This window comes from Anabrus simplex, chromosome 5, assembly GCF_040414725.1.
Source record: "Anabrus simplex isolate iqAnaSimp1 chromosome 5, ASM4041472v1, whole genome shotgun sequence".
NCBI lineage: Eukaryota > Metazoa > Arthropoda > Insecta > Orthoptera > Tettigoniidae > Anabrus > Anabrus simplex.
The window spans coordinates 31,157,287-31,180,104 of NC_090269.1; the positions used below are offsets into that span (position 1 = coordinate 31,157,287).

General features: G+C 36.3%; 1 protein-coding gene across 1 annotated transcript in view; it reads left to right on the plus strand.

The window, feature by feature from the left end:
* Hsf (Heat shock factor) overlaps window positions 1–15,998 on the plus strand; it is a 197,097-nt gene extending 181,099 nt beyond the window's left edge. The window contains exon 11 of the mRNA XM_067146826.2: window positions 15,155–15,998. Coding sequence (XP_067002927.2) covers window positions 15,155–15,357 — 203 coding nt within the window. The 3' untranslated portion in view covers window positions 15,358–15,998. The remainder of the gene's footprint in view (window positions 1–15,154) is intronic.
* The last annotated feature ends 6,820 nt before the right edge of the window (window positions 15,999–22,818 follow it).

Genomic DNA, 22,818 nt, shown 5'->3' on the forward strand with positions numbered 1-22,818 from the left:
AGTCCAATGTTTTTAAAAGCTACTGATGTAATTTATATAACGTAGAGGTGCTAACTATTATGGGCTGCCTGTTATTATTACGGATTTTGCCGCAGTATTAAGGAAAAATTATTATGAGAAAGCAAAATTATCACAGAAAAGAATTCTGCAAAGAATGGAATGTGTCATTGGTTCTTGTTTCTAACTACACTAGTTGACCGGCATACATATTCAAACGACACTTCCATTTGCTAAAGAAACTGCAAACTTATTCCTGAGTTTCTGAACACTAACCTGTATGTTTCTGTTAAGAGTCTGTTTAGAAACTGGCAAGCCCACTCACACCAATTTCAAGAATAAGGTCCCTGACGAACACAGGCGTTCGTTTGAAGATTGATTGACTGATCGATTGCTGTGAGCAATGCAATGCAATTTCTTTTCGTTGGTTCTAGTGTTTCTTTTCGTGGCTCTCTATGATGAGATTGCTGATAACCCACTTCACAGATTGGCGCTTTATGATAACTTCTTGCTTGTTTGACTTATGATGCATTTCAAGTTCTTTGTGCAAAATATGTTTCAAGATGATGATTCCAGTGTATGACAAACATGCTTGAGCGTCACTCTTATGTACCATGTCTCACTAAATTAAATGCAGGGGAAACAGGAATATCCCAGGGAAAATACAGTGAAAACATATTTAGGTTACTAGTGGGAACCCTGTAAATGCATAAATACCGTGGCTGATTGTAGTAGTTAACTTGTTAGAAATTAAGGCTGAGTAAATAATCATTTTATTTTAATGCTATGGTCTAAATTTAAGTAAGAATCTGATACATCTAAAAATACGGCACAGAGTGAATGACTGATTTTGGAGATTAGTTTATTCAGAAAAACATTGTTAAGACGTTTATGCAGGGGACAAAGCAAGAGAATGTGTTAAGTGAAACAATGTACTATTGAATACACAAATAAAAACTATTTAACTGGGATATGTAGGCCTAAACACTTGTTATAATTGTTTCCAACATGCGTGCATTTGATGTTGTGTTTGTATGGGTACAGCGAAAGATATAGGCTATGCACCATTTTTAAAGATGAGATGAGAATGTTAAAAGACGTAAAAAAGAAGATAGAACAAATACGAAAACCTTCTCTACTGGGGCTTATTGAATAACAGCAGTGTATTAAAAGGTGTGTAAAATGCCAGAGAACAAAGTATAAAAACATTTGCACTGGGGCAAAAAAAAAAAAAAAGACCAGTGGATTATTAAACATTGTTTTCTGGTCGCACTCCTCGACCATGAATTGTTTTTTTGTTAAACTCTGTCATGTTGATTGCGACAACACTTCGACCAACTCTAGTTGAAATTCAAAGTTGCGAGTTTCAACTTGCGCGCAAATATGCACCACGCTAGTCAACTTAACATGATTATGTTCCTAATTTGTAGGTACTGTATCACACGGCAAATATTTGCTACCTTTCACAACACAGAATAAACATCTAACTAATGGAATGCATAATATAAGCACAAACAGGTTTATGGGCTATTCTGCAGTATCAATGAAAACCGGAGGGTAAAACAGCTTGGTTGTAATTTACTTTGCTAAGTTCAGGAATTCAAGGCCATTTCCTGTTTTTGCGCAACTTTCCCTGAACTGCGTCCTGTTGCGAAGGCTAGGCTCTAATCTGTGTTGGAAGTCACGTTCCTTTTGCAAGAAATAACAAAGAACCTTGTCAGAAAAATGTGATTATATTAAGCAGTAATAGGTATTAGATTGAATACGACATGAATCGAGATTTTAGATTTACGACGTGAGAAATCTTCTTATGAGGAACGCTTTAATGAGGTTTCACTGCATTTTCTCGCGTCTTTTTAAATTTTGGAAAGGCTGTTCCCATTAAAATTTACAGCGAAGTGGCTCTTGAAATGTGTTTTCATGGTACATAAAAGGTAAAGTTAGGTTTGGTGACTCTGAAAAGTTTGCCACAGAAACCACTGGAGTGATACTACTCAAATTTTTCAGAGTGAAACTGAGCATACACTTTCATTTTAAAATAACTACAAAAGTACAAGTTTTGAACAAGCTGATGGCAGTTTCATATTGATTTTAATGTGCGTGCGTGGGGTCCTACCTCACACACGACTTTGACAAAAAATCGGATACAACAACAATCCGCTTTGGCGAGTATATTTTTTGACATAATTTATTCTCTCTATAACAGACTTTTATTATATTTAATTGTGAAGTTCCAAACAAAATAAGTTTAAACTGTTTAGGATTTGCTGTTAACTGTGCAAAATATTGTCCACCAATATTCAGGAAACTTGACACCAAATTCAATGTCTACAAAAAATAGGTCTTAGGATATCCTTTGACAAAATTGAGCTCATGTTTACCTATCCACCACTGGTAAATAAAATAACGATGGACAAAAAATCAAAATTGTTGACACATTTTCTCATGTTTGGTTCTATTCCCATGTAAACTTATAGCGAAAAGGTTATCATTACTCTTCTGGCACTTGAAATATGTTTTCATTATACATATAAGGTTGTTAGGTTAGGTGATGCTGTCTGAATAAGAAATTTGAAAATTTGCCAAAGAAGCCACTGGAGTGATAATACTCCAACTTTTCAGAATGAAATTGAACATACGCTTCCACATTCTCTCAGAATTAGAAAAATAACTAACGTGTAAGCCGTAGTACGGAAATATGCACAAACACAAGTATTGAGGAGAAATTAAAAATTATAATCTTGATGAGAAACCAGCTTAGCATAAAAAATAAATTAAACAAAGCAAATTATATTATCAAGACTACATACAACAACAATAAAAGCATTATCAATAGCAGCAAAATTAAATCATTACAAAACAGCAACACAGCCTAAAATAACGTACACTAGTGAAACCATTTTAAAAACTACTGATACAGGTGAAATAGACAAAAATACTTCAGATAGAAAGAATAATGATTAGAACATCCTTAAATAAACAATATCAAGTTAATGGACAATCAAATAAACCAGTTTATAAAATATTGAACCAGTATTGAGCATGATTCAGGGCATCTAATTCAGAAAATGATGGAACCAACTAGAGGGAAGAATATTCTGGATGTGGTGCTGGTAAAATCATGCGAGATCTACAGAGAAACGGAACTAATAGATTGTATTAGTGATTATGAAGCTGTTTTTGTCGTAGATCAAAATAAATCTGAAAGGAAGGTATTAAAATTACGAATATTATGCAGTACCATATGGCTGATAAAACAATCGTGGAGTTTAAAAAAAGTAACTATGATCAGTGGAAAACGGTAAATAAAAATGTAAAAAGACTCTGGATGGGTTTAAAGCAATTGTTGAGGAATGTGAAAATAGGTTTGTACCTTTAAAGGTGGTAAGGAATGGTAGAGATCCACTATATTATAACAGAGAAGTAAAGAGACTAAGGAGGTGCAGGTTGGAAAGAAAGTTAGAAATGGCTATGGAAGTAAGGAGAAATTGAAGTAACTTACTAGGAAATTGAATCTAGCAAAGAAGTCAGCTAAGGAAAACATGATGGCAAGCATAATTGGTGGTCATTCCAGTTTTAGTGAAAAATGGAAGAGTATGTATAGGTACTTCAAGGCAGAAATAGGTTCAAAGAAGGATATTCCAGGAATCATTAATGAACAGGGGGAGTGTGTATGCGAGGATCTTCAAAAAGCATAAGTATTCAGTCAGCGGTATGTAAAGATTGTTGGTTGCAAGGATAATGTCCAGATAGAGGAGGTGACTAATATTAAAGAAGTATTAAAATTTACCTATGACGACAATGACATTTACAGCAGGATACAAAAGTTGGAAACTAGAAAAGCAGCTGGAATTGATAAGGTTTCGGGGGATATACTTAAGTCATTGGGTTGGGATGTAGTACCCTATCTGAAGTACTTAATTGATTATTGTTTGCATGAAGGAGCTATACCAAATGAATGGAGAGTTGCTATAGTAGCCCCTGTGTGTAAAGAAAAGGGTGATAGACATAAAGTTGAAAATTACAGGCCAGTCAGTTTGACATGCATCGCATGTAAGCTTTGGGAAAGTATTCTTTCTAATTATATTAGACATGTTTGCAAAATTAATAACTGGTTTGATAGAAGGTAGTTTGTGTTTAGGAAAGGTTATTCCACTGAAGCTCAACTTGTAGGATTCCAGCAAGATATAGCAGATATCCTGGATTCAGGAGGTCATTTGGACTGTATCACGATTGATCTATCTAAGGCATTTGATAGCGTATATCATGGGAAACTATTGGCAAAAATAAGTGCAATTGGACTTGACAAAAGAGTGACTGAATGGGTGGCTATGTTTCTAGAAAATAGTACTCAGAAAATTAGAGTAGGCGAAGCTTTATCTGTCCCTGTAATAATTAAGAGGGGAATTCCTCAAGGCCTTTGTTTTCTTATATATATATTGTACCAGGAAAAGTTGTGGGCAAAGGGCATGAGTAGGACCTCAGGGAGTGGAACTGGGTTTTGGAGCCGATACAGAGAAGGATAGTCTCGCAGAGCGAATAATAGATGGTAAATAATTTTTTTTTTCAAAACAATTTATTAATTTCTCACCCTGCGGTATGATTTTTGACTCAAAATTTATATTGAAATTAAATGTTGAAAATAATCTTCTTGAAAAAAAAAACTGGCATAAATATCATTGGTTTCAAAGTCTTTCATATGTGTGAATGTCCACCTAAAGTCTTTTTAAACCTAAGCACACTTTTATAATGGTAAATGGATATGAGAAATTATTAAAAGTTTTCAGTTCTCAGTTCGTCAATCTCGTTATACAGCACACTTGAAATCCTACAGTCTTTCTACGAGAAATGAAATTGAAATTAAATTTATCACTTTTGAGAAATTATGGAAATTGTTCACACGCGACACTGAAGTTTCACTGTTCAAAATAAATTAAAAAGTTTAGTCAGTTTGTTACTCACTTATGACAAGAACTGTTGTTACCAAATGTCGAAAGATGGACATCTGGAATGTTCCATGTAGAATCAGGATCGGCGATGTTGACGTTCCCGATGAGGTGATGACAGCTGGAACTGTTGAGTTTCGCACACGAAAATTCATTTAGTGCGACTGGTTATCACTTACACTGTTGAACACTATTTATGGCGTATGAAGAATCACAGTCCTTTCTGTACTAAATACTATTTACAGTCGTTATTGAAACGTTCTTAATCACACAGTTCACACTTGAAGAAAAAAAAAAATAAAGAAAGCAAGTCGATAAGCACAGTCTGTGAACACAGTCATTAAGTTAGATTTTCTGCTAATCCTGTTATATTACTCAGAAAAGTTCTTACTTTTTCATTCAAAATATTGATGTGACGTGAATAAAGAAATATAATGCAATACTCGAGAAAAAAAAAATCAGTTCTGGTGATTCTTAAGTATTAGGCTCTGTAGAAGTTTAATGTTACTTGACGTTGCCTAAGTCCACACGTAATGAAATAGTTAATATTTGTACTCCAATAAGTTCACTCGTGTTACAGTCCTAAATGTCTTTTTAGGATTATATTGTAATCGCGACGCGACATACTAACTGCAGTGTGACGTCCTTTATCGGCGATAGAATTTCGCGTTCTGGAGATACGACGAAAGTACTTCTACCGTGACTGCGCGAACATACTGTACGCGGGCCGGTCTCTTCACTATCTCACTCACACAGTTGTCTGCTTGTCCTTGTACGGTACTGTACTGTACTGCACTGTACTGGTTTGCGGGCTATCTGGCCTTGACATATATAGATACCAGCGCAGGGAGGGGTGGCAGCTCTCTCTCGGCCATGTGACCGCAATTACGTAATTTCGTTGAGACTTTAAATTGTTATAACTCAACAACCGTTTGATGAATTAATTTGAAATTTACAGGGATTAACTTTTATGATGTTTGCTATAATTCAGCGTTTGTCCCGTTGAAATTGGTTAAGGTGTTAAAAAGCTGTTAAAAGAAAAATTCTTTCGAGAAATATCTCTAGGGGAGGTGAGCTTCGAGCGACAGGTGACGTCACTTGACTCCGCCTAGCGTACTCGTAGGGTCTGGCACATACTGGAACATTCTTTACATGGATGTTCGTACGTCGGTCGGATCTTTAATGCTGGAAATAACATTTCTTTCAATTAATATGGACCAGGACCTAGGCCTTCCTGGTACATCTTCCCCTTGGTTGGACTAAAAGAAAATACGCAGGATTTTCTTTTCCAGGCTTTACTCTTCCTGTGGTACATATTGTTTTATGAATTAGCTGAGTTATAAATACAGGCTTACGCACTATGGCCAATGGATTCAAGTACTTAGTTACGCAAGGCGAAATTATCCCATCATCTGTCATTTTATGAATTAAGTTACGAACTTCTTCTCGATATTTCTCGGGTACGGGATATGGTTTCTTCTGATAAGGAGACAAGTCATTTACATCAAGATGATATTCATAGTCAGCTATCTCTCCAGGCTTATCATCGAATACACATGCAAATTTCTGTAGAACGTCATTTTTAGCCTCCTCCAATTTTAATTTAATTTCCGGGTCTTCAACCACACTGGCTATTGACATTATATAATCCGGACCTATAATGGAGTTCTCATTGAATATGGACTCTGCATCGTCCTCACTTTGGTCACCCTTTCTACTTTCTGCTACGGCTGGCGCAACCTCGCTCACAGCGGGCTTAATAATGTCACCACCGGCTGCTTCAAAACGGGCTCCCTTCTCTTGAACTTCCAGGTCACCTCGTCCTACCAGCTGTAGTTCTACGGAATTATTCTGTAATCTTACGAGGTTGGCATCATAGTCAATGGTTCCTTTGTATTTGATCATAAAATCTGATCCAAGTATTAAGTTGAAGTTAAGACGTGATACTACCAAAAATATGTGTTCGAACATCTGACTGTTAATTTCAAACTCTAAAAATGCCTGGGATTTACATTTAACAATCTTATCAGGAACTATCCCTCTTACTTTAATTTGAGCTGCAGGTAATAACAAAACATTGTTCTGATCTTTAAGCGAGTCTACAAGCTTATCAGAAATTAAAGAAGCTTGCGCTCCAGAATCGATGAGCGTAATCACCTGTAGGTTGCCTGTGCGTACTGTTATGACAGGTAATGAACGTGTAATAATTGGCCTTAGTGTTTGTGCGTCTTCGAATAGTAATTCGGAATCGTCAATATGCCAGTAATTGATAACAGCAGTACAATAATTTGACGTTTCGACCTCACCGTGTTCGGTAGTCAATCTCCCTATTGCGAGATCGGCGTTTTTTTTTTTTATAGCGCCTGTTGGGTCAGGATCAGGTGATCTTTGTTCTCTTGGTCCGAATTGATGTTGATATTCCAGGGATGTAGCTCCAGGCTCATCAGGATTACGGTTTCTCTCCCTGATGTATTCCCGTGTGTCCTTCCATCTACTTTCGAGTTCTCGTCGTCTGGCCTCACGGTTTCCTTCAGGAGTGCTTTCGCGCTGTCTCCATGTATTCCTAGGTTGGTAAGGGTGTCTATCCTGATTCCTCTGACGTCTAAAATTCCGGAATCTGGTTGGGTTAGTAGGGCTTAATCTGCCTTCTTCACGTGTCCTGGGTTCCTCTCTCTCCGGCGGTTTTATTTCCGCAGAATTCGTATTTACTTCTCGACTCCTGTTAGTTTTCGGACTAGATTGGGTATTAGCCGTATCTAACCTACGCAAAGTAGCGTCAAAATGCTCCAATGTTCTAATGTTGGCAGCGACTAGTATTTCTTGCACATGAGGCGGATATTGAAGTGTCAGGATCTGAATAAGTTCAATATCTGGCAAAGGTGGATCTAAAAACTGGAGCTTCTTTAATTGCATTAGGCAGTAATCTGAATATCGGGAAGTATTGACTGAAGTATTGTATTTGCTAGAGTAGAGTTGCATTTTTACAAGGTGCTGTCTTTCTGAATCCCAAAAGCGTTTAAGAAGTGCCTGTTTAAAGTCGTCATAGTTTTTAAAGTTGCTCTTAAAAGCTATGAACCATGATAAGGCTCGTCCTTCTAGAAGTTTGGGTACTACTCGAAGTTTCCTATCGTCCTCTACCCTATTTTCCTCCAGGTAATCGTCGACATTTAACAAAAATTCTCGAGCAGTGTATTCATCACGTCCTGAAAATTTGACTGGTTTGTCATCTGGTACTTTAATAAGGGTTGTTGTATTGTGTATTTCCCTCGACGAACCAGGAATTGTGACGTCAGTTGTCTGTTCTTTAAGTTTAATTTGATTCATTTCTTCGGACAAATTTTTAATTTTAGAATTAATTGAGGTGTCTAAACTTTTTATTTCATTTCTCAAGTCAGTTTTAATGACTTGTACGTCTTTACAGAAAGCAGCTATCTGGGTATGCGTGCTATCTAGCTGTCCTGTAATACGCTTGTCGAGTTCTCCTTGCGTGCTCTTAATTAATCCTATCTCGCTTCGTAATTTACCCACGTCGCTCTTTAATGCATCTCGCAAGGTTTCCTGCACCTGAGCTAACTTTGCTTGAGTTTGTGAGATGTTACCATGGGATTCTTGAAATTCAGTTCGTAAATCTTTGAGTTCAGTAGAAAATGCTTGAACGGAAGGAAGAACATTTCTAAGATCTTTGTCTAAAGACTTGACGACCTCTGTCTTTATTTCTTCCTTAATAGACTCTAAGTTTTCAACAAACTGATCCCGCATGTTTTTCAATGTAGCTTCGACTTGTGCACTAGAATCAGTAAGTTTCTTTTCGAGGCGAGTTCCAGCTTCACGGAATCGTTGCTCGATAAGGGCACTAGATTCAGTGAGTCTTTTGTTAATGACTTTATCCGCTTCAGCAAACTTAGTATCCAAGGTCTTGTCAACCTTACTATTTGACTCAGTTAACTGTGCCTGTAGTTGAGAATTAGAGTCAACTATTTGAGCCTGCAATTGGGAATTAGATTCGATCATTTGAGTCTGCAATTGGTTATTAGACTCTACCATTTGCGTATTAATTCGATCAATCTTGGCATTCTGATCGTTAATGCTAAGCCTGAGAGCTTCGATTGCTGCAAGTAAGTTATCCATGTTTCCGGAATCTTCGAATAAGTCAAATACAACAAATTCTTTGCAGTCAAATCCTGTGCTCGAGATATAATGACTTGAATCGAACCCTGAATGTTGCGACTATTACAAGTGCATCATTTATTATTATAGCACGGCTTCAAAATAGAGTCCTTGAAATTGCGATGTCATCTATTATTATAGTATGGCTCCAAAATCGTGCCCTTGAAGTTGGGGCGCCATCTATTATTATACTATCCTCTCTGTACCAGGAAAAGTTGTGGGCAAAGGGCATGAGTAGGACCTCAGGGAGTGGAACTGGGTTTTGGAGCCGATACAGAGAAGGATAGTCTCGCAGAGCGAATAATAGATGGTAAATAATTTTTTTTTTCAAAACAATTTATTAATTTCTCACCCTGCGGTATGATTTTTGACTCAAAATTTATATTGAAATTAAATGTTGAAAATAATCTTCTTGAAAAAAAAAACTGGCATAAATATCATTGGTTTCAAAGTCTTTCATATGTGTGAATGTCCACCTAAAGTCTTTTTAAACCTAAGCACACTTTTATAATGGTAAATGGATATGAGAAATTATTAAAAGTTTTCAGTTCTCAGTTCGTCAATCTCGTTATACAGCACACTTGAAATCCTACAGTCTTTCTACGAGAAATGAAATTGAAATTAAATTTATCACTTTTGAGAAATTATGGAAATTGTTCACACGCGACACTGAAGTTTCACTGTTCAAAATAAATTAAAAAGTTTAGTCAGTTTGTTACTCACTTATGACAAGAACTGTTGTTACCAAATGTCGAAAGATGGACATCTGGAATGTTCCATGTAGAATCAGGATCGGCGATGTTGACGTTACATAAAAACAATATATATACAATTCTCCACCTTATCAATACGAATTTATTTTACATTACAAATATTCAAGACTAGTTTCGACCCCTATGGGGTCATCCTCAGTTGACATGCATTGTAAATTGTTCATAAAAACATCACGTATAGTGGTAAAAGTTAGACTAGTTTAGGCTGATCATAATGTTTGGTATGTCTAGTACATGACTAGTGTGCATTGTTCATAAAGACATATATTACCTTACTGCTACTACTATCCAAATTTAAATTATATAGTATGGAACACAGATATGTTTGTGTAACTCAACATTTTTTTACATAAAAACAATATATATACAATTCTCCACCTTATCAATACGAATTTATTTTACATTACAAATATTCAAGACTAGTTTCGACCCCTATGGGGTCATCCTCAGTTGACATGCATTGTAAATTGTTCATAAAAACATCACGTATAGTGGTAAAAGTTAGACTAGTTTAGGCTGATCATAATGTTTGGTATGTCTAGTACATGACTAGTGTGCATTGTTCATAAAGACATATATTACCTTACTGCTACTACTATCCAAATTTAAATTATATAGTATGGAACACAGATATGTTTGTGTAACTCAATAATTTAAATTTGGATAGTAGTAGCAGTAAGGTAATATATGTCTTTATGAACAATGCACACTAGTCATGTACTAGACATACCAAACATTATGATCAGCCTAAACTAGTCTAACTTTTACCACTATACGTGATGTTTTTATGAACAATTTACAATGCATGTCAACTGAGGATGACCCCATAGGGGTCGAAACTAGTCTTGAATATTTGTAATGTAAAATAAATTCGTATTGATAAGGTGGAGAATTGTATATATATTGTTTTTATGTAAAGTAATATCCATCAATACGGAAATGAAACTTATAAACAATAGATGTTGACGTTCCCGATGAGGTGATGACAGCTGGAACTGTTGAGTTTCGCACACGAAAATTCATTTAGTGCGACTGGTTATCACTTACACTGTTGAACACTATTTATGGCGTATGAAGAATCACAGTCCTTTCTGTACTAAATACTATTTACAGTCGTTATTGAAACGTTCTTAATCACACAGTTCACACTTGAAGAAAAAAAAAAATAAAGAAAGCAAGTCGATAAGCACAGTCTGTGAACACAGTCATTAAGTTAGATTTTCTGCTAATCCTGTTATATTACTCAGAAAAGTTCTTACTTTTTCATTCAAAATATTGATGTGACGTGAATAAAGAAATATAATGCAATACTCGAGAAAAAAAAAATCAGTTCTGGTGATTCTTAAGTATTAGGCTCTGTAGAAGTTTAATGTTACTTGACGTTGCCTAAGTCCACACGTAATGAAATAGTTAATATTTGTACTCCAATAAGTTCACTCGTGTTACAGTCCTAAATGTCTTTTTAGGATTATATTGTAATCGCGACGCGACATACTAACTGCAGTGTGACGTCCTTTATCGGCGATAGAATTTCGCGTTCTGGAGATACGACGAAAGTACTTCTACCGTGACTGCGCGAACATACTGTACGCGGGCCGGTCTCTTCACTATCTCACTCACACAGTTGTCTGCTTGTCCTTGTACGGTACTGTACTGTACTGCACTGTACTGGTTTGCGGGCTATCTGGCCTTGACATATATAGATACCAGCGCAGGGAGGGGTGGCAGCTCTCTCTCGGCCATGTGACCGCAATTACGTAATTTCGTTGAGACTTTAAATTGTTATAACTCAACAACCGTTTGATGAATTAATTTGAAATTTACAGGGATTAACTTTTATGATGTTTGCTATAATTCAGCGTTTGTCCCGTTGAAATTGGTTAAGGTGTTAAAAAGCTGTTAAAAGAAAAATTCTTTCGAGAAATATCTCTAGGGGAGGTGAGCTTCGAGCGACAGGTGACGTCACTTGACTCCGCCTAGCGTACTCGTAGGGTCTGGCACATACTGGAACATTCTTTACATGGATGTTCGTACGTCGGTCGGATCTTTAATGCTGGAAATAACATTTCTTTCAATTAATATGGACCAGGACCTAGGCCTTCCTGGTACAATATCAATGATATATGTAAGGAAGTGGAATCAGAGATAAGGCTGTTTGCAGATGATGTTATTCTGTACAGAGTAATAAATAAGTTAGAAGATTGTGAGCAACTGCAAAATGACCTCGATAATGTTGCAAGATGGACAGTAGGCAATGGTATATGATAAACGGGGTTAAAAGTCAGGTTGTGAGTTTCACAAATAGGAAAAGTCCTCTCAGTTTTAATTACTGCGTTGATGGGGTGAAAGTTCCCTTTCGGGATCATTGTAAGTAACTAGGTCTTAATATAAGGAGAGATCTCCATTGGGGTAATCACATGAATATGATTGTAAAAAAGGGTACAGATCTCTGCACATGGTTATGAGGGTATTTAGGGGTTGTAGTAAGGATATAAGGAGAGGGCATATAAGTCTCTGGTAAGACCCTAACTGGAGTATGGTCCCAGTGTATGGGACCCTCACCAGGATTACTTGATTCAAAAACTGGAAAAAATGCAAAGAAACGCAGCTCGATTTGTTCTGGATGATTTCCGAGAAAAGAGTAGCGTTAAAAAATGTTACAAAGTTTGGGCTGGGAAGACTTGGGAGAATGGAGAAGAGCTGCTCGACTAAGTGGTATGTAATACCAATATATATGGTCCATTATTGGACATAATAAATTTTCCAGCTAACCATTTATATTGGTATTATAAATGTACTCATTCGGGACAAATATTTCAGATTCCGTATGGGGAAAAAACATCTGTATCATCTGATGGCCAAGCAGGCATCAATTTTTGGTAATGAGTCAAAGTCTCTCATAGTGTATTGGCTCTGCCGGTGGCTCCAAGTAGCCTACGTAGTGGCCTCCACGGTATGCACTAGCCATGCGTCTTGGTAGGTGTGCTAGGTACCAACTGATGAGCCCAACCTAGCACACGGGGGCGAAACACTGGCAACCAGGAATGAGTTAGCTGGAAAATTTATAATGTCCAATAACAGACCACTTATATTGGTATTATAAATTTATTCATTCGGGACAAATATTTCAGATACCCTATGGGAATCGACATCTATATCATAAGCGGTATGTCCTGAGCTGTCAGTGGAGAGCTAGCGTGGAATGACATCAGTAGATGAATAAGTTTGAGTGGTGTCTTTAAAAGTAGGAAAGATCACAATATGAAGATAAAGTTGGAATTCAAGAGGACAAATTGGGGCAAATATTCGTTTATAGGAAGGGGAATTATGGATTGGAATAACTTACCAAGGGAGATGTTTAATAAATTGCCAATTTCTTTGCAATCATCGAAGAAAAGGCTAGGAAAACGATAGGGAATCTGCCACCTGGGTGACTGCCCTAAATGCAGATCAGTAGTGATTGATTGATTGATTGATTGATTGATTGATTGATTGATTGATTGATTGATTGATTGATTGATTGATTGATTAGGATAAACATATATCTTTGTGCATCTTATCAGAACACCCAACACCAGAACTGGCAGAATAATAATTGAAAAGTTATGAAATAGCAAGGTGAAGATTGAACGAGTTATGGAAATTAAGAATGATATTGAAGAACTCCAAATATTAATTTTTAAAAAGACAAAATTTAAATACTTCAAGGCACACACAAAAAAACACCCTTCTCCCCATGCTACAGACCAAGATTAATAAATGATCTAATGGAAGGGTGTTTTCAATGAAGAAAGGAAAGCAGCATCTGTCAGAATGAAGAAATATTGGGCCGATAGAAAAGCAAAAATCCTCTGTATAACCGACTCGAACAGTCCAATGTAGGCTATAAAATGTAAAGTAACCAGAGATGGGATTAAGGAATCGGCAGGGCCTCGGGGTTGGACGTTGTATTAAAGAGAAGAAAGATCTTCGTAAATTACAATATGTATTTATCAATACTTTTCAACTCCATTCTTCGTCTTAAAACAATGAACAAATATTTAAATGAGATAGCAAGTAAATAAATAAAAATAAATTACTCTTCTTTTTTTAAAATAATATTTGGGGACCTTCTTTACAATAATAAAATTAAATACAAAACTAGTGCTCTCAGAGCAACCACTGAAAAATTTGACACCAAACTAGAAGATAGACTAGTTTTAGAAAAGGCCCAAACTAGCAAAAGGCTACGGATTCCAAAAATCCAGTAATTTCAAAATAAATGATATGTGGAAAACGTCCAAGGGTGCAGAATTACCAGATTGAATTGATAAGCTGCGATTAGGAGAGAGGAAATCTGAAGCCCCAAATGGTAAATGAAGTTTTAAATTTTGAAAATGCCTAGCTGTAGTAAAAAATAAATAAATCAATCGGGATACTGAGAGGGAGGAACAGGAGCAGGAGGACAAATATGAAAACTGGGGATGACGAGAATAATCTCTGTATTTTCATACACTGCCATCTCTTTTGCCAGCTTTGGTAAATCTTCTGGAAGCACTACTGGAAGCCAAGTTTTGCATCGTCCTTTGATTCTGTTCTTACCTCATTCTCTGATGTAAAATGACTCTCCTTCAGAAGTTTTTTTTTTTTTAATCTTTGGAAAGAGGTAAAAATCACAGAAGCCTATGTCTGGTGAATAAGTGTGATGTTGGAGACACAGTAATTCCTTGCTTGGCAAAAAACATAGATTTGTTGTGCAGAAGATACAATTGTCAAGTATGCACTGGCAGGTGGTTATTTCCATTATCTCTGTAGTGTTGGCAATGTCTTCAATGCCCACGATGATTCTGCTGGATGCATAGCGCCACGTAATAAATTATCGGTATCACACGTCGGTCAGGGTGCTCATTGTCGGTAATGGATTCTCAGCCCTCTTTTATAACCCTGACACCATTCAAACTTTTAGGGTTTTTCCTTCATAGTGTCACCATAGACTGCTGTTAGCATTGTGGAAGTCTCTGAAGGGCTTCCCCGAACATTGACAAAATTTACTCTTCACACACTGCTCTGTAAGTCAAGATTTTGTACTTTGTAACACAAACACAACTAACAATAGAAGAACGTGCCTTCACGCACTTTTGTTTCATTGTTCAAAGATGAAACCCATTCTTGATTATGGAGGATGCTGCTCTTGATACTTTTTCTGATTTAAATGATGCCCCTTCAGTAGGTTTTTATTACTGTTCTGTTTTGGTGAACAAGAATTAATTGATTGCTTTTTTAATTTTACAGATCCCCTAGTTTCTGGTGGTGAGTTAGCTACATATTCTTCAAACCTACTTGATCTGGTGGACCTTAACTCAGGATTAGATGACTGGTCTTTACCAGAGACTGAAACATTAGAAAACTACACTAATGAAGTGAACCCTAATCAAGTATTACTGCTGGACAATTCCGAATTCCCCTACCCACCATCCAAAAAGCGAAGGAAGTAGAATAAGGAAAATGGACCTCTGCAAGTTATCTGATAGTATGGACTAAGTCATGACTGGAACTTTTAAATGCCTTGCCAAAATAACTTTCCTTTCCTCAAGGGTATTGTACAATGTGCTGTACATATTGCACATAGTTACTGTATTATTCTGTGAAATTGTACAGTATACTTCAGCACAAGGATACACTTCAAACAGAATGATGTATAATATTGTGTATTAGATTAATACACATTGTATTTTTACCGTATTTGTTGGCATGGAAACCAAGCCTGAATGTTTATTCAGGAGCGAGTGTATTACAGGAAGATTAATACTTCTGATTATTATATACATATATGTAGAGTATTTGTGGGAAGTTGTACATATCTTCTGTTATATTGCATATGTTACCAAAAAAGAAAATAACTTTAATCAAAGTTTAAGTAGAAAAATTATGAAAAGAGAAGAAACTTACAGAGGTGAGGACATGATGAACTTATTCTCAGGAGGGATCAAGACATGAAGTAGTCTTTGTCTGAGACATTGAAATGTCTATATTCATCCTCCTCTCCTGTGCAAGTGTTGTAATGTCGGTAAGTTGCCATACCTTTCTATTTTCTGTTTATTGCTAAAAAAAAATTGCCTCTAGTCTGTCTTTGTAATGTTAAAAGAGAACACAGGCTTCCAGTGTTGGAAACTCGCAGCTTCCTTTGCTTGTTATTGGTATTTTTTTTTTACAACCAGACTGTTGAGATGCTTGGTCTACAATTTTAGATATTTCTATTGAAATGAACATGAGGAATGTTATTTTATGGAAGGTTCCCTATAAATATTCACTGTAATTTTGTGTGTCTTTAGCTTTTCTATTCATGATTTTTAAATTGTGTTAATGTAAAAAATTTGGCATTCTTATTTGTAGTAGTTGGAGCCAAGTTGACAGAAGTTTTGTCAGGTCACTAATATTTAGTATAGAAGCAATTCATTTGTTCAAATTAGTATTTTTTAAATCGTAGGGTGTGGTTGAGTTAGTTGTATTTTCTGATATACAATAATGCAAATTGATAATTATCTGTGGTAAAAGAGGTTGTCTGATTATTTTAGAAACTTCTTCATGTTGACTTGTGAACAGGGAGAATATGAATTTTACACAATATTATAATTTATAAAATGTTATTAGAACTGAAACTCAAGTATTATTAAACATAGATTTTAGTTTCGTCTAATCTAGTAGAGATCTTCAGGTTTCTCAAATTGTACAAGAAATAAACTCGCTGGAAATATATACAGGTAGAGTGCAAGTTGTTGGTCCGGCTCCTTGGCTGAATGGGTTGGCTTACTGGCCTTTGGTTCAGGTTTGATTCCCGATTGGGTCGAGGATTGTAACTGTGTATAGTTAATTCTTCTGACTCGGGAACTGGGTGTTTGTGTTTGTCTTAATTAACTTCTCTTCATCTACATGACTTCAGTACCAATTAGGGGTGTTGCATCTACGTTGCTGGTGTTGCTGCCAGCAACATACAGTAAAAATAGAAATGAAGTATATTCCTTATCATTCCTAATCATTTGTATTTTCTATAAACTGTCTGAATCCACCAGATTCCCATAACACATGTCGCAAACTACATGATTGCCATCTAGTGCCAAAGAATTGAACTGATAGACGTACACAAAACGTCTCCAGTGTTAACGATTTATGTCGCATCTGACCTTCAGTGCCATGGTGTTTGTCATACTTTGTGTTGTGCCTTATTTGCCCATTAGAGACACAAAGGCAAATGGTGTTTTTCCTCCTTCCCTTACACTCCCCAAGCATGGCATCTAAATAGTTTGGTGATGTATTTTCCTGTGATTTTGACTGTGTTGTAGAGAGTCTTTCACACCATTCCTTAGGATCATGTACATTTAGTGAGAAAAGTAATATATTTTGAATGGCAGACCAACTCGTAAATTGGAAGACTTGAAGTCTTAATAATCACTTGGAGGTTTGAAAAACATTTTAATGTATCTTGGTGCCAGGCTGAGTAGCCCAGACAGTAGAGCGCTGGCCTTCTGAGCCCAACTTGGCAGGTTCGAACCTGGCTCAGTCTGGTAGTATTTGAAGGTGCTCAAATACGTCAGCTTCGTGTCAGCAGATTTCGAACTGGCAAAACCATTACAAGATATTAGAATAATTCCGTATTCACGGTTTTCACTTTACAAAGGTGAAAAATGAGAGTATCTTCCTAATTCAATACAATAAATGGGAAAAAGATGAGGAAGATGATTTTAAGTTGTTGTATTATTTAGCCTATTTAATAGTTCCTGTCGCATGTCCTCATGTTAGTGATATGCTGTATGTGTATATAATATTAAGCATTTAGCATGCAAGTATTTAATCTGCTTTTCTTTGATTTTGATTTTTGATGCAGTTTGAGGTATCTGAAGGTTTCCACTTCCACTTGATTGGACTTAACATATTATTGTGTATTTAAACACTTTTGTGTCTCAGTCCTTATATCTTAACTCCTTATTTATATTGTAAAATTGAGTTCAGCTGACTGAAACTTTTCACATTTTCACTAAAAAATGAAAGCATATTATTTAATATATCATAATCTTGTATTGCTGACCTTTTTAAAAGGGTTTTTGTTTTGAATTATTTTGACTGTGTGGTATTTTTCTGATGTCATAAAGCTTCAAGAATGTTTAAAAATACATAATGTTACATAATCTTTCCTCATAACTTTTTATTTAGCAGATACACAGTGTAGGCACATATTATGATCACAAATTAAAATCCAGAGTAACTGACATGTGCAGCATGGACAGCAGCTTTGATGGGCTGGAAGTAATTCAGGTATTTGAAAGCCATTCTGCCTGCAGTACTTTCCACAGCTGCTGAAGAGTGCATGATGGAGGACCCATAGAGAGATACAATGATCGGAGTGGTCTCACGGATACTCAGTTGGGTTCAAGTCTGTTCTTCCAACACACACAATAATTTCATCTGTATATGTCTAATTGTCTTGCTGGAAGATCCCAGCTCCAGGGAAGCATGTATCGGTGTAAATGGCAACCAAATCGGTTGAGAGTTTCTTCTACAGAGAAGTGTAGTTTCAGAGAATACCATGAAAACATTTTCCAGACCATAATGCTGCCGCAGTCGGCTTGTGTTCTAGCTGTAGTTGAAAGGCTTTTGCTCTTGGCTGTTTCTTGCCGGTCATGCCGTCTTCCCCTCATTTGATGAATCGGAAAACAGGACTCGTTGAACCAGGCAATCCTTCCCCTATCACTTAAGTCCATTTCTGGTACTACCATGTTCTCAGGTCTTCTGTGCTGAAACCGCTTCATTAGCATTGGTGCTGTGACTGTCTGTTTGCCTTGCAGCACATATACAGCAAGTTTTACTGAATTGTCATTTTAAACATACATCTGCTAGCTCCTTGGTTCATTTGGATAGCGAAATGCTTCACTATAGCATATTGGTTGAACTTAATGCACCTTTTTTTGTCGTTGACGTTTACCTCTCGCATCAATGGAACATGATGCTCCATGATTTCCACGTCTGCTATTCGGACTGGTATCATTTATTTTCTTATGATAAATTTTCACCACAGCAGCACATGAACAGTGCACTGGGCAGTTTCAAAAATATTAGCACCCTTGGCCCAAAAGCTGAAAATCATTCCTATATGCAAGTCTCATAAATCACCCCATTTACCCCATTTTATATGTCGAGATGGTACATCACAGACCGTTTATACACACCGCACCTGCTCACGGTATGTCATAGATGTGAAATGTAGGTGGTGGTCAAAATGATCGGCTGTATGTATTTCAGTCACTACAGGTACAGTAGTATAACAAAGATGTTCTTGAGTGGGCCTGTTATGTTTTATAACTTTCAGATATACTTCCTTTTTCCCTCTGATATGGACCACTGCCTGGATAAATCTTTTCATTGCAAGTGGTAGTTTGAATAAATATAATTTCTTCCTATGAGGTGGATAATTATATTTCTTTTTAACTTTTCCAAAGCACATTGTTTGTATAAAATGGTCGTGTTGCTGGAAAAAGTTTGCATAACTCTCTGCTTTCATTAAATTACAATGGTATTGATACAGATTGTTGATTTGCTGATATAGTTAGTTTAAAGGTTAGTTACACTGTGCTGGATGTTACTTTTTCTTCTATGGAAGACTTCTTAGGTTATTCCTTGTAATTGTACTATATATTATAGGAATAGCAACGGTTAATACATTCTACTTGTATGTAAGAGATAGCTCTCTCGAGGCTTATACTAGAATGGGTTTGACAAGATTTCTTTTGGATCTGCCAAGTACAAAGTTCATAGTCTATAAGAAAAAGAAAAAAAAAGAACATTTCAAATCATATTTTTGTAACAATCTGTAGCTGTTTCAATAGCTGCTTAAAACATTCACTGCTGGTGGCTCAGACAGTTGAGGCGCTGGCTTTCTGACCCCAAATTGGCAGGTTCGATCCTGGCTCAGTCTGGTGGCATTTGAAGGTACTCAAATACATCTGCCTCGTGTCAGTAGATTTACTGGAACGTAAAAGAACTCTTGCGGGTCAAAATTCTGGCACCTCGGCGTCTCTGAAAACCATCAAACGTAGTAGTAGTAGTAGGACATAAAAACAATATTATTTTATTATAATTGTCAAAGCATGCTGTGATCCCATGTAGTTCACACTTGCGAGTTCTTGCAATTAGAACCCTTAGGTGTTAAACCAATATTTAGTAATTACAGGACTCCCGAGATTTTACATAATTATGGTCAGTTTGACACATGGGTCTAAAACACCAGCAGTGAACGTGTTTAGAACATATGATCAAGAGAAAATAATTTAATCTGAAGGGGAAATCAAAAGAAAAAAGCACATATGCAGGAACTCCTTTCTCTAGGTTACATAACCAGATTATTGGAAGTTTCTTCTTGAACAACCATGTGCACTCTTATTACATAGACATTAATTAGTTTATAGCCTTCGTTATGAATATTTCATCTCAATACATGAATGAGAAGTGTCATTTACAGATTAACATTTTGGCATGTTAGTTGGGATTGTTTTTTGTTTTAGGAAAATAATTCAAATACATAGATTGGTGATAACCTTGCAGTAAGATTGTAAAACACATATTTTGATGAAGGTTTCAAGAAGTGCTACTATTCTTTGTGACTCAAACCCAGTATCCGTGTACGCTATAAAACGCTTTCTATTTATGTAGGGCAAGTGACCATGCTGTTGATTTTCCATATACTGAATTGTCATTCTTCTTACTGACCAAGATATAAAATGGAGCTGTTCTTTTCTCTTATTTCTGTCATTCTTAAAAAGTACCTAGAGCCTTTGTTAGTTTTTGTAATAGACAGGCAAAATGGTATTTAACACACATTTGGGCGTTAATGAAATAAGGTGTGTTGGCACATTATTGTTGTCTGTGCCTTTGCTCTACGACGACTGCTCCCGTAGTCTGCGGAGCCCCATCTTGTGTGCCTTAGAGGGGTCTGCATGTGATAAAAAGCACAGGCACAGCCGCAGCAGAGCAAGGAAGAGCAGTCGAAGGTTCCCCTTTGTCAATAATTATGCCGTTGCTTCAAATTCGATGGTAGATTTCATCACCTCTCCATATACTTCCCAGAACATCTTCTCAAGTTTACATAACCAGATGATGGCAAGTTTCTTCTGTAACATACCACAAATTGAACAGACAATCGAGAAGATCCCAGATGCCTGGTGGGATGAGTGCTAAAAACAAACATTGCCAGTAGAATTAAATGTTATGTACATGCTGAGTGGAGTATTTGTAGAAAAAGAAATTCTTGAGAATTGATTGTAACTTTCTTCATATATGGTGCCTTGTACTGTATCAACAAACATGATAAAGAGGTTTATCTCCCAGCCAAAATATGGAAAGTTTTAAACATCTGAGATAGTTATTTGTTCAGTAGAGATGAAGGAATTTCACCACTTGCTTTTTAATCATATTATATATTTTATTTTCTGTGATCTTCCAACACAAGTTTCTGAAAACCACCTTCATAAGAAAGGTTTTGAAGATTCTTCAGCATAAGAATTTTTTTCGGAAGTTGACTCGATTGCCTGTTCCATTTGGGTTACATTAAGGAAGGAATTTGCCATAATCTGGTTATGTAACCTTGAGAAGGGAGTTCCTGCAGTGTACATTTTTTTGTTTCTTCCTCTTCTGATTGAACTAATGACTTCTCGATTAGATGTTCAATACGTTCACTGCTGGTCTGGTAGACCTGTGCTTCAAACTGACCATAATTATGTGAAATCTTGGGAGTTTTTTAATTACTAAATATTGGCTTCTGTGGTAATTTCTTAACACCAGAGAATGGTAATTGCAAGAACTCGTAAGCATGAGCTGCATGGGATCTCAGCATGCTTCAAAGCTTATAAACATCGCCAGCAGTGAATGTTTTAAGTAGCAGTTGAAATTTGCTTTATTCGTTTTTTATATGCAATTTTAAAAGCTATAGATTGAGGTTCATGTTTTGTTATAAAAACACGATGTGAAGTGTTCTTTAGCCTTTTGTTTATAGGATAAAACAACTCTATACATGGCAGATCTCGGTTGCTAGTAGGGAATGCATGAGGGCCAGGTCAGTTAGCTGGATGGCGTTGTTAGTAAGGTGTTTGTTTAAGGTAGAAATAAATCTCAGCACAGTTAATTGATTTCACAAGGGTACTTAAGCATGATAATTCATGCCAATGGATTTACTGGTATCTTAATTTGTCCCTTTGAGAGCAGTTCTTGCATCCTTGTCTCCTAAGCCCATTAACAGTTTAAAGGTACCTGCTAGAGTATATTCCTGAAGTTTATTACTGCCTGCACCTAGGTATGTTGTACCTTAAAAGCATACTAATCTCATTCTCCTTAATAGGCTCCAGGCTCCTAACAACATAGAATTAAGTTTGACTCTGCTAACATTGAAAAGTTTCCAAAATTTCTGGGTTTAGGTGTCCAAAAGTGTCTTTCTTCATCATGCAACACCACCACTTTTTTCTTTTTTCATTAAAGATTTGTAAATGCCAGAAAGCAGATTTCACACTTGGTCAAGATAAACTATAAAAAGGCAAAATGTTAAAGGTATTAAAACATTCTTCTTTTCAAGATTAAGTGGTGGACTACTTCTATTGAAAGATAAATTATTAATTCTGAATTCACAAGACACCAAGAAATACCATGAGCTTCAGACAGAAGTCTCATTCTTTCCTAGGAAAATGAATAGTTTTTTTTTTTAAGCTAGAGTTAAAATTTTGAAGAGAAATTTGTTCTTAAATGATATTGTAGAGATTTTGATTGAAACCGAATAGAGTTGTATTTATACTTCTTACTAATAATTGTGATGAAAAATGGAATTATGTTTGCCTACTGTAGGTAGGTAAATATTAATAGCAGTGAATTTGGGCATAAGGTTCATTCATTCATGGGTAAGTCTAAGCAAATTATGTAAT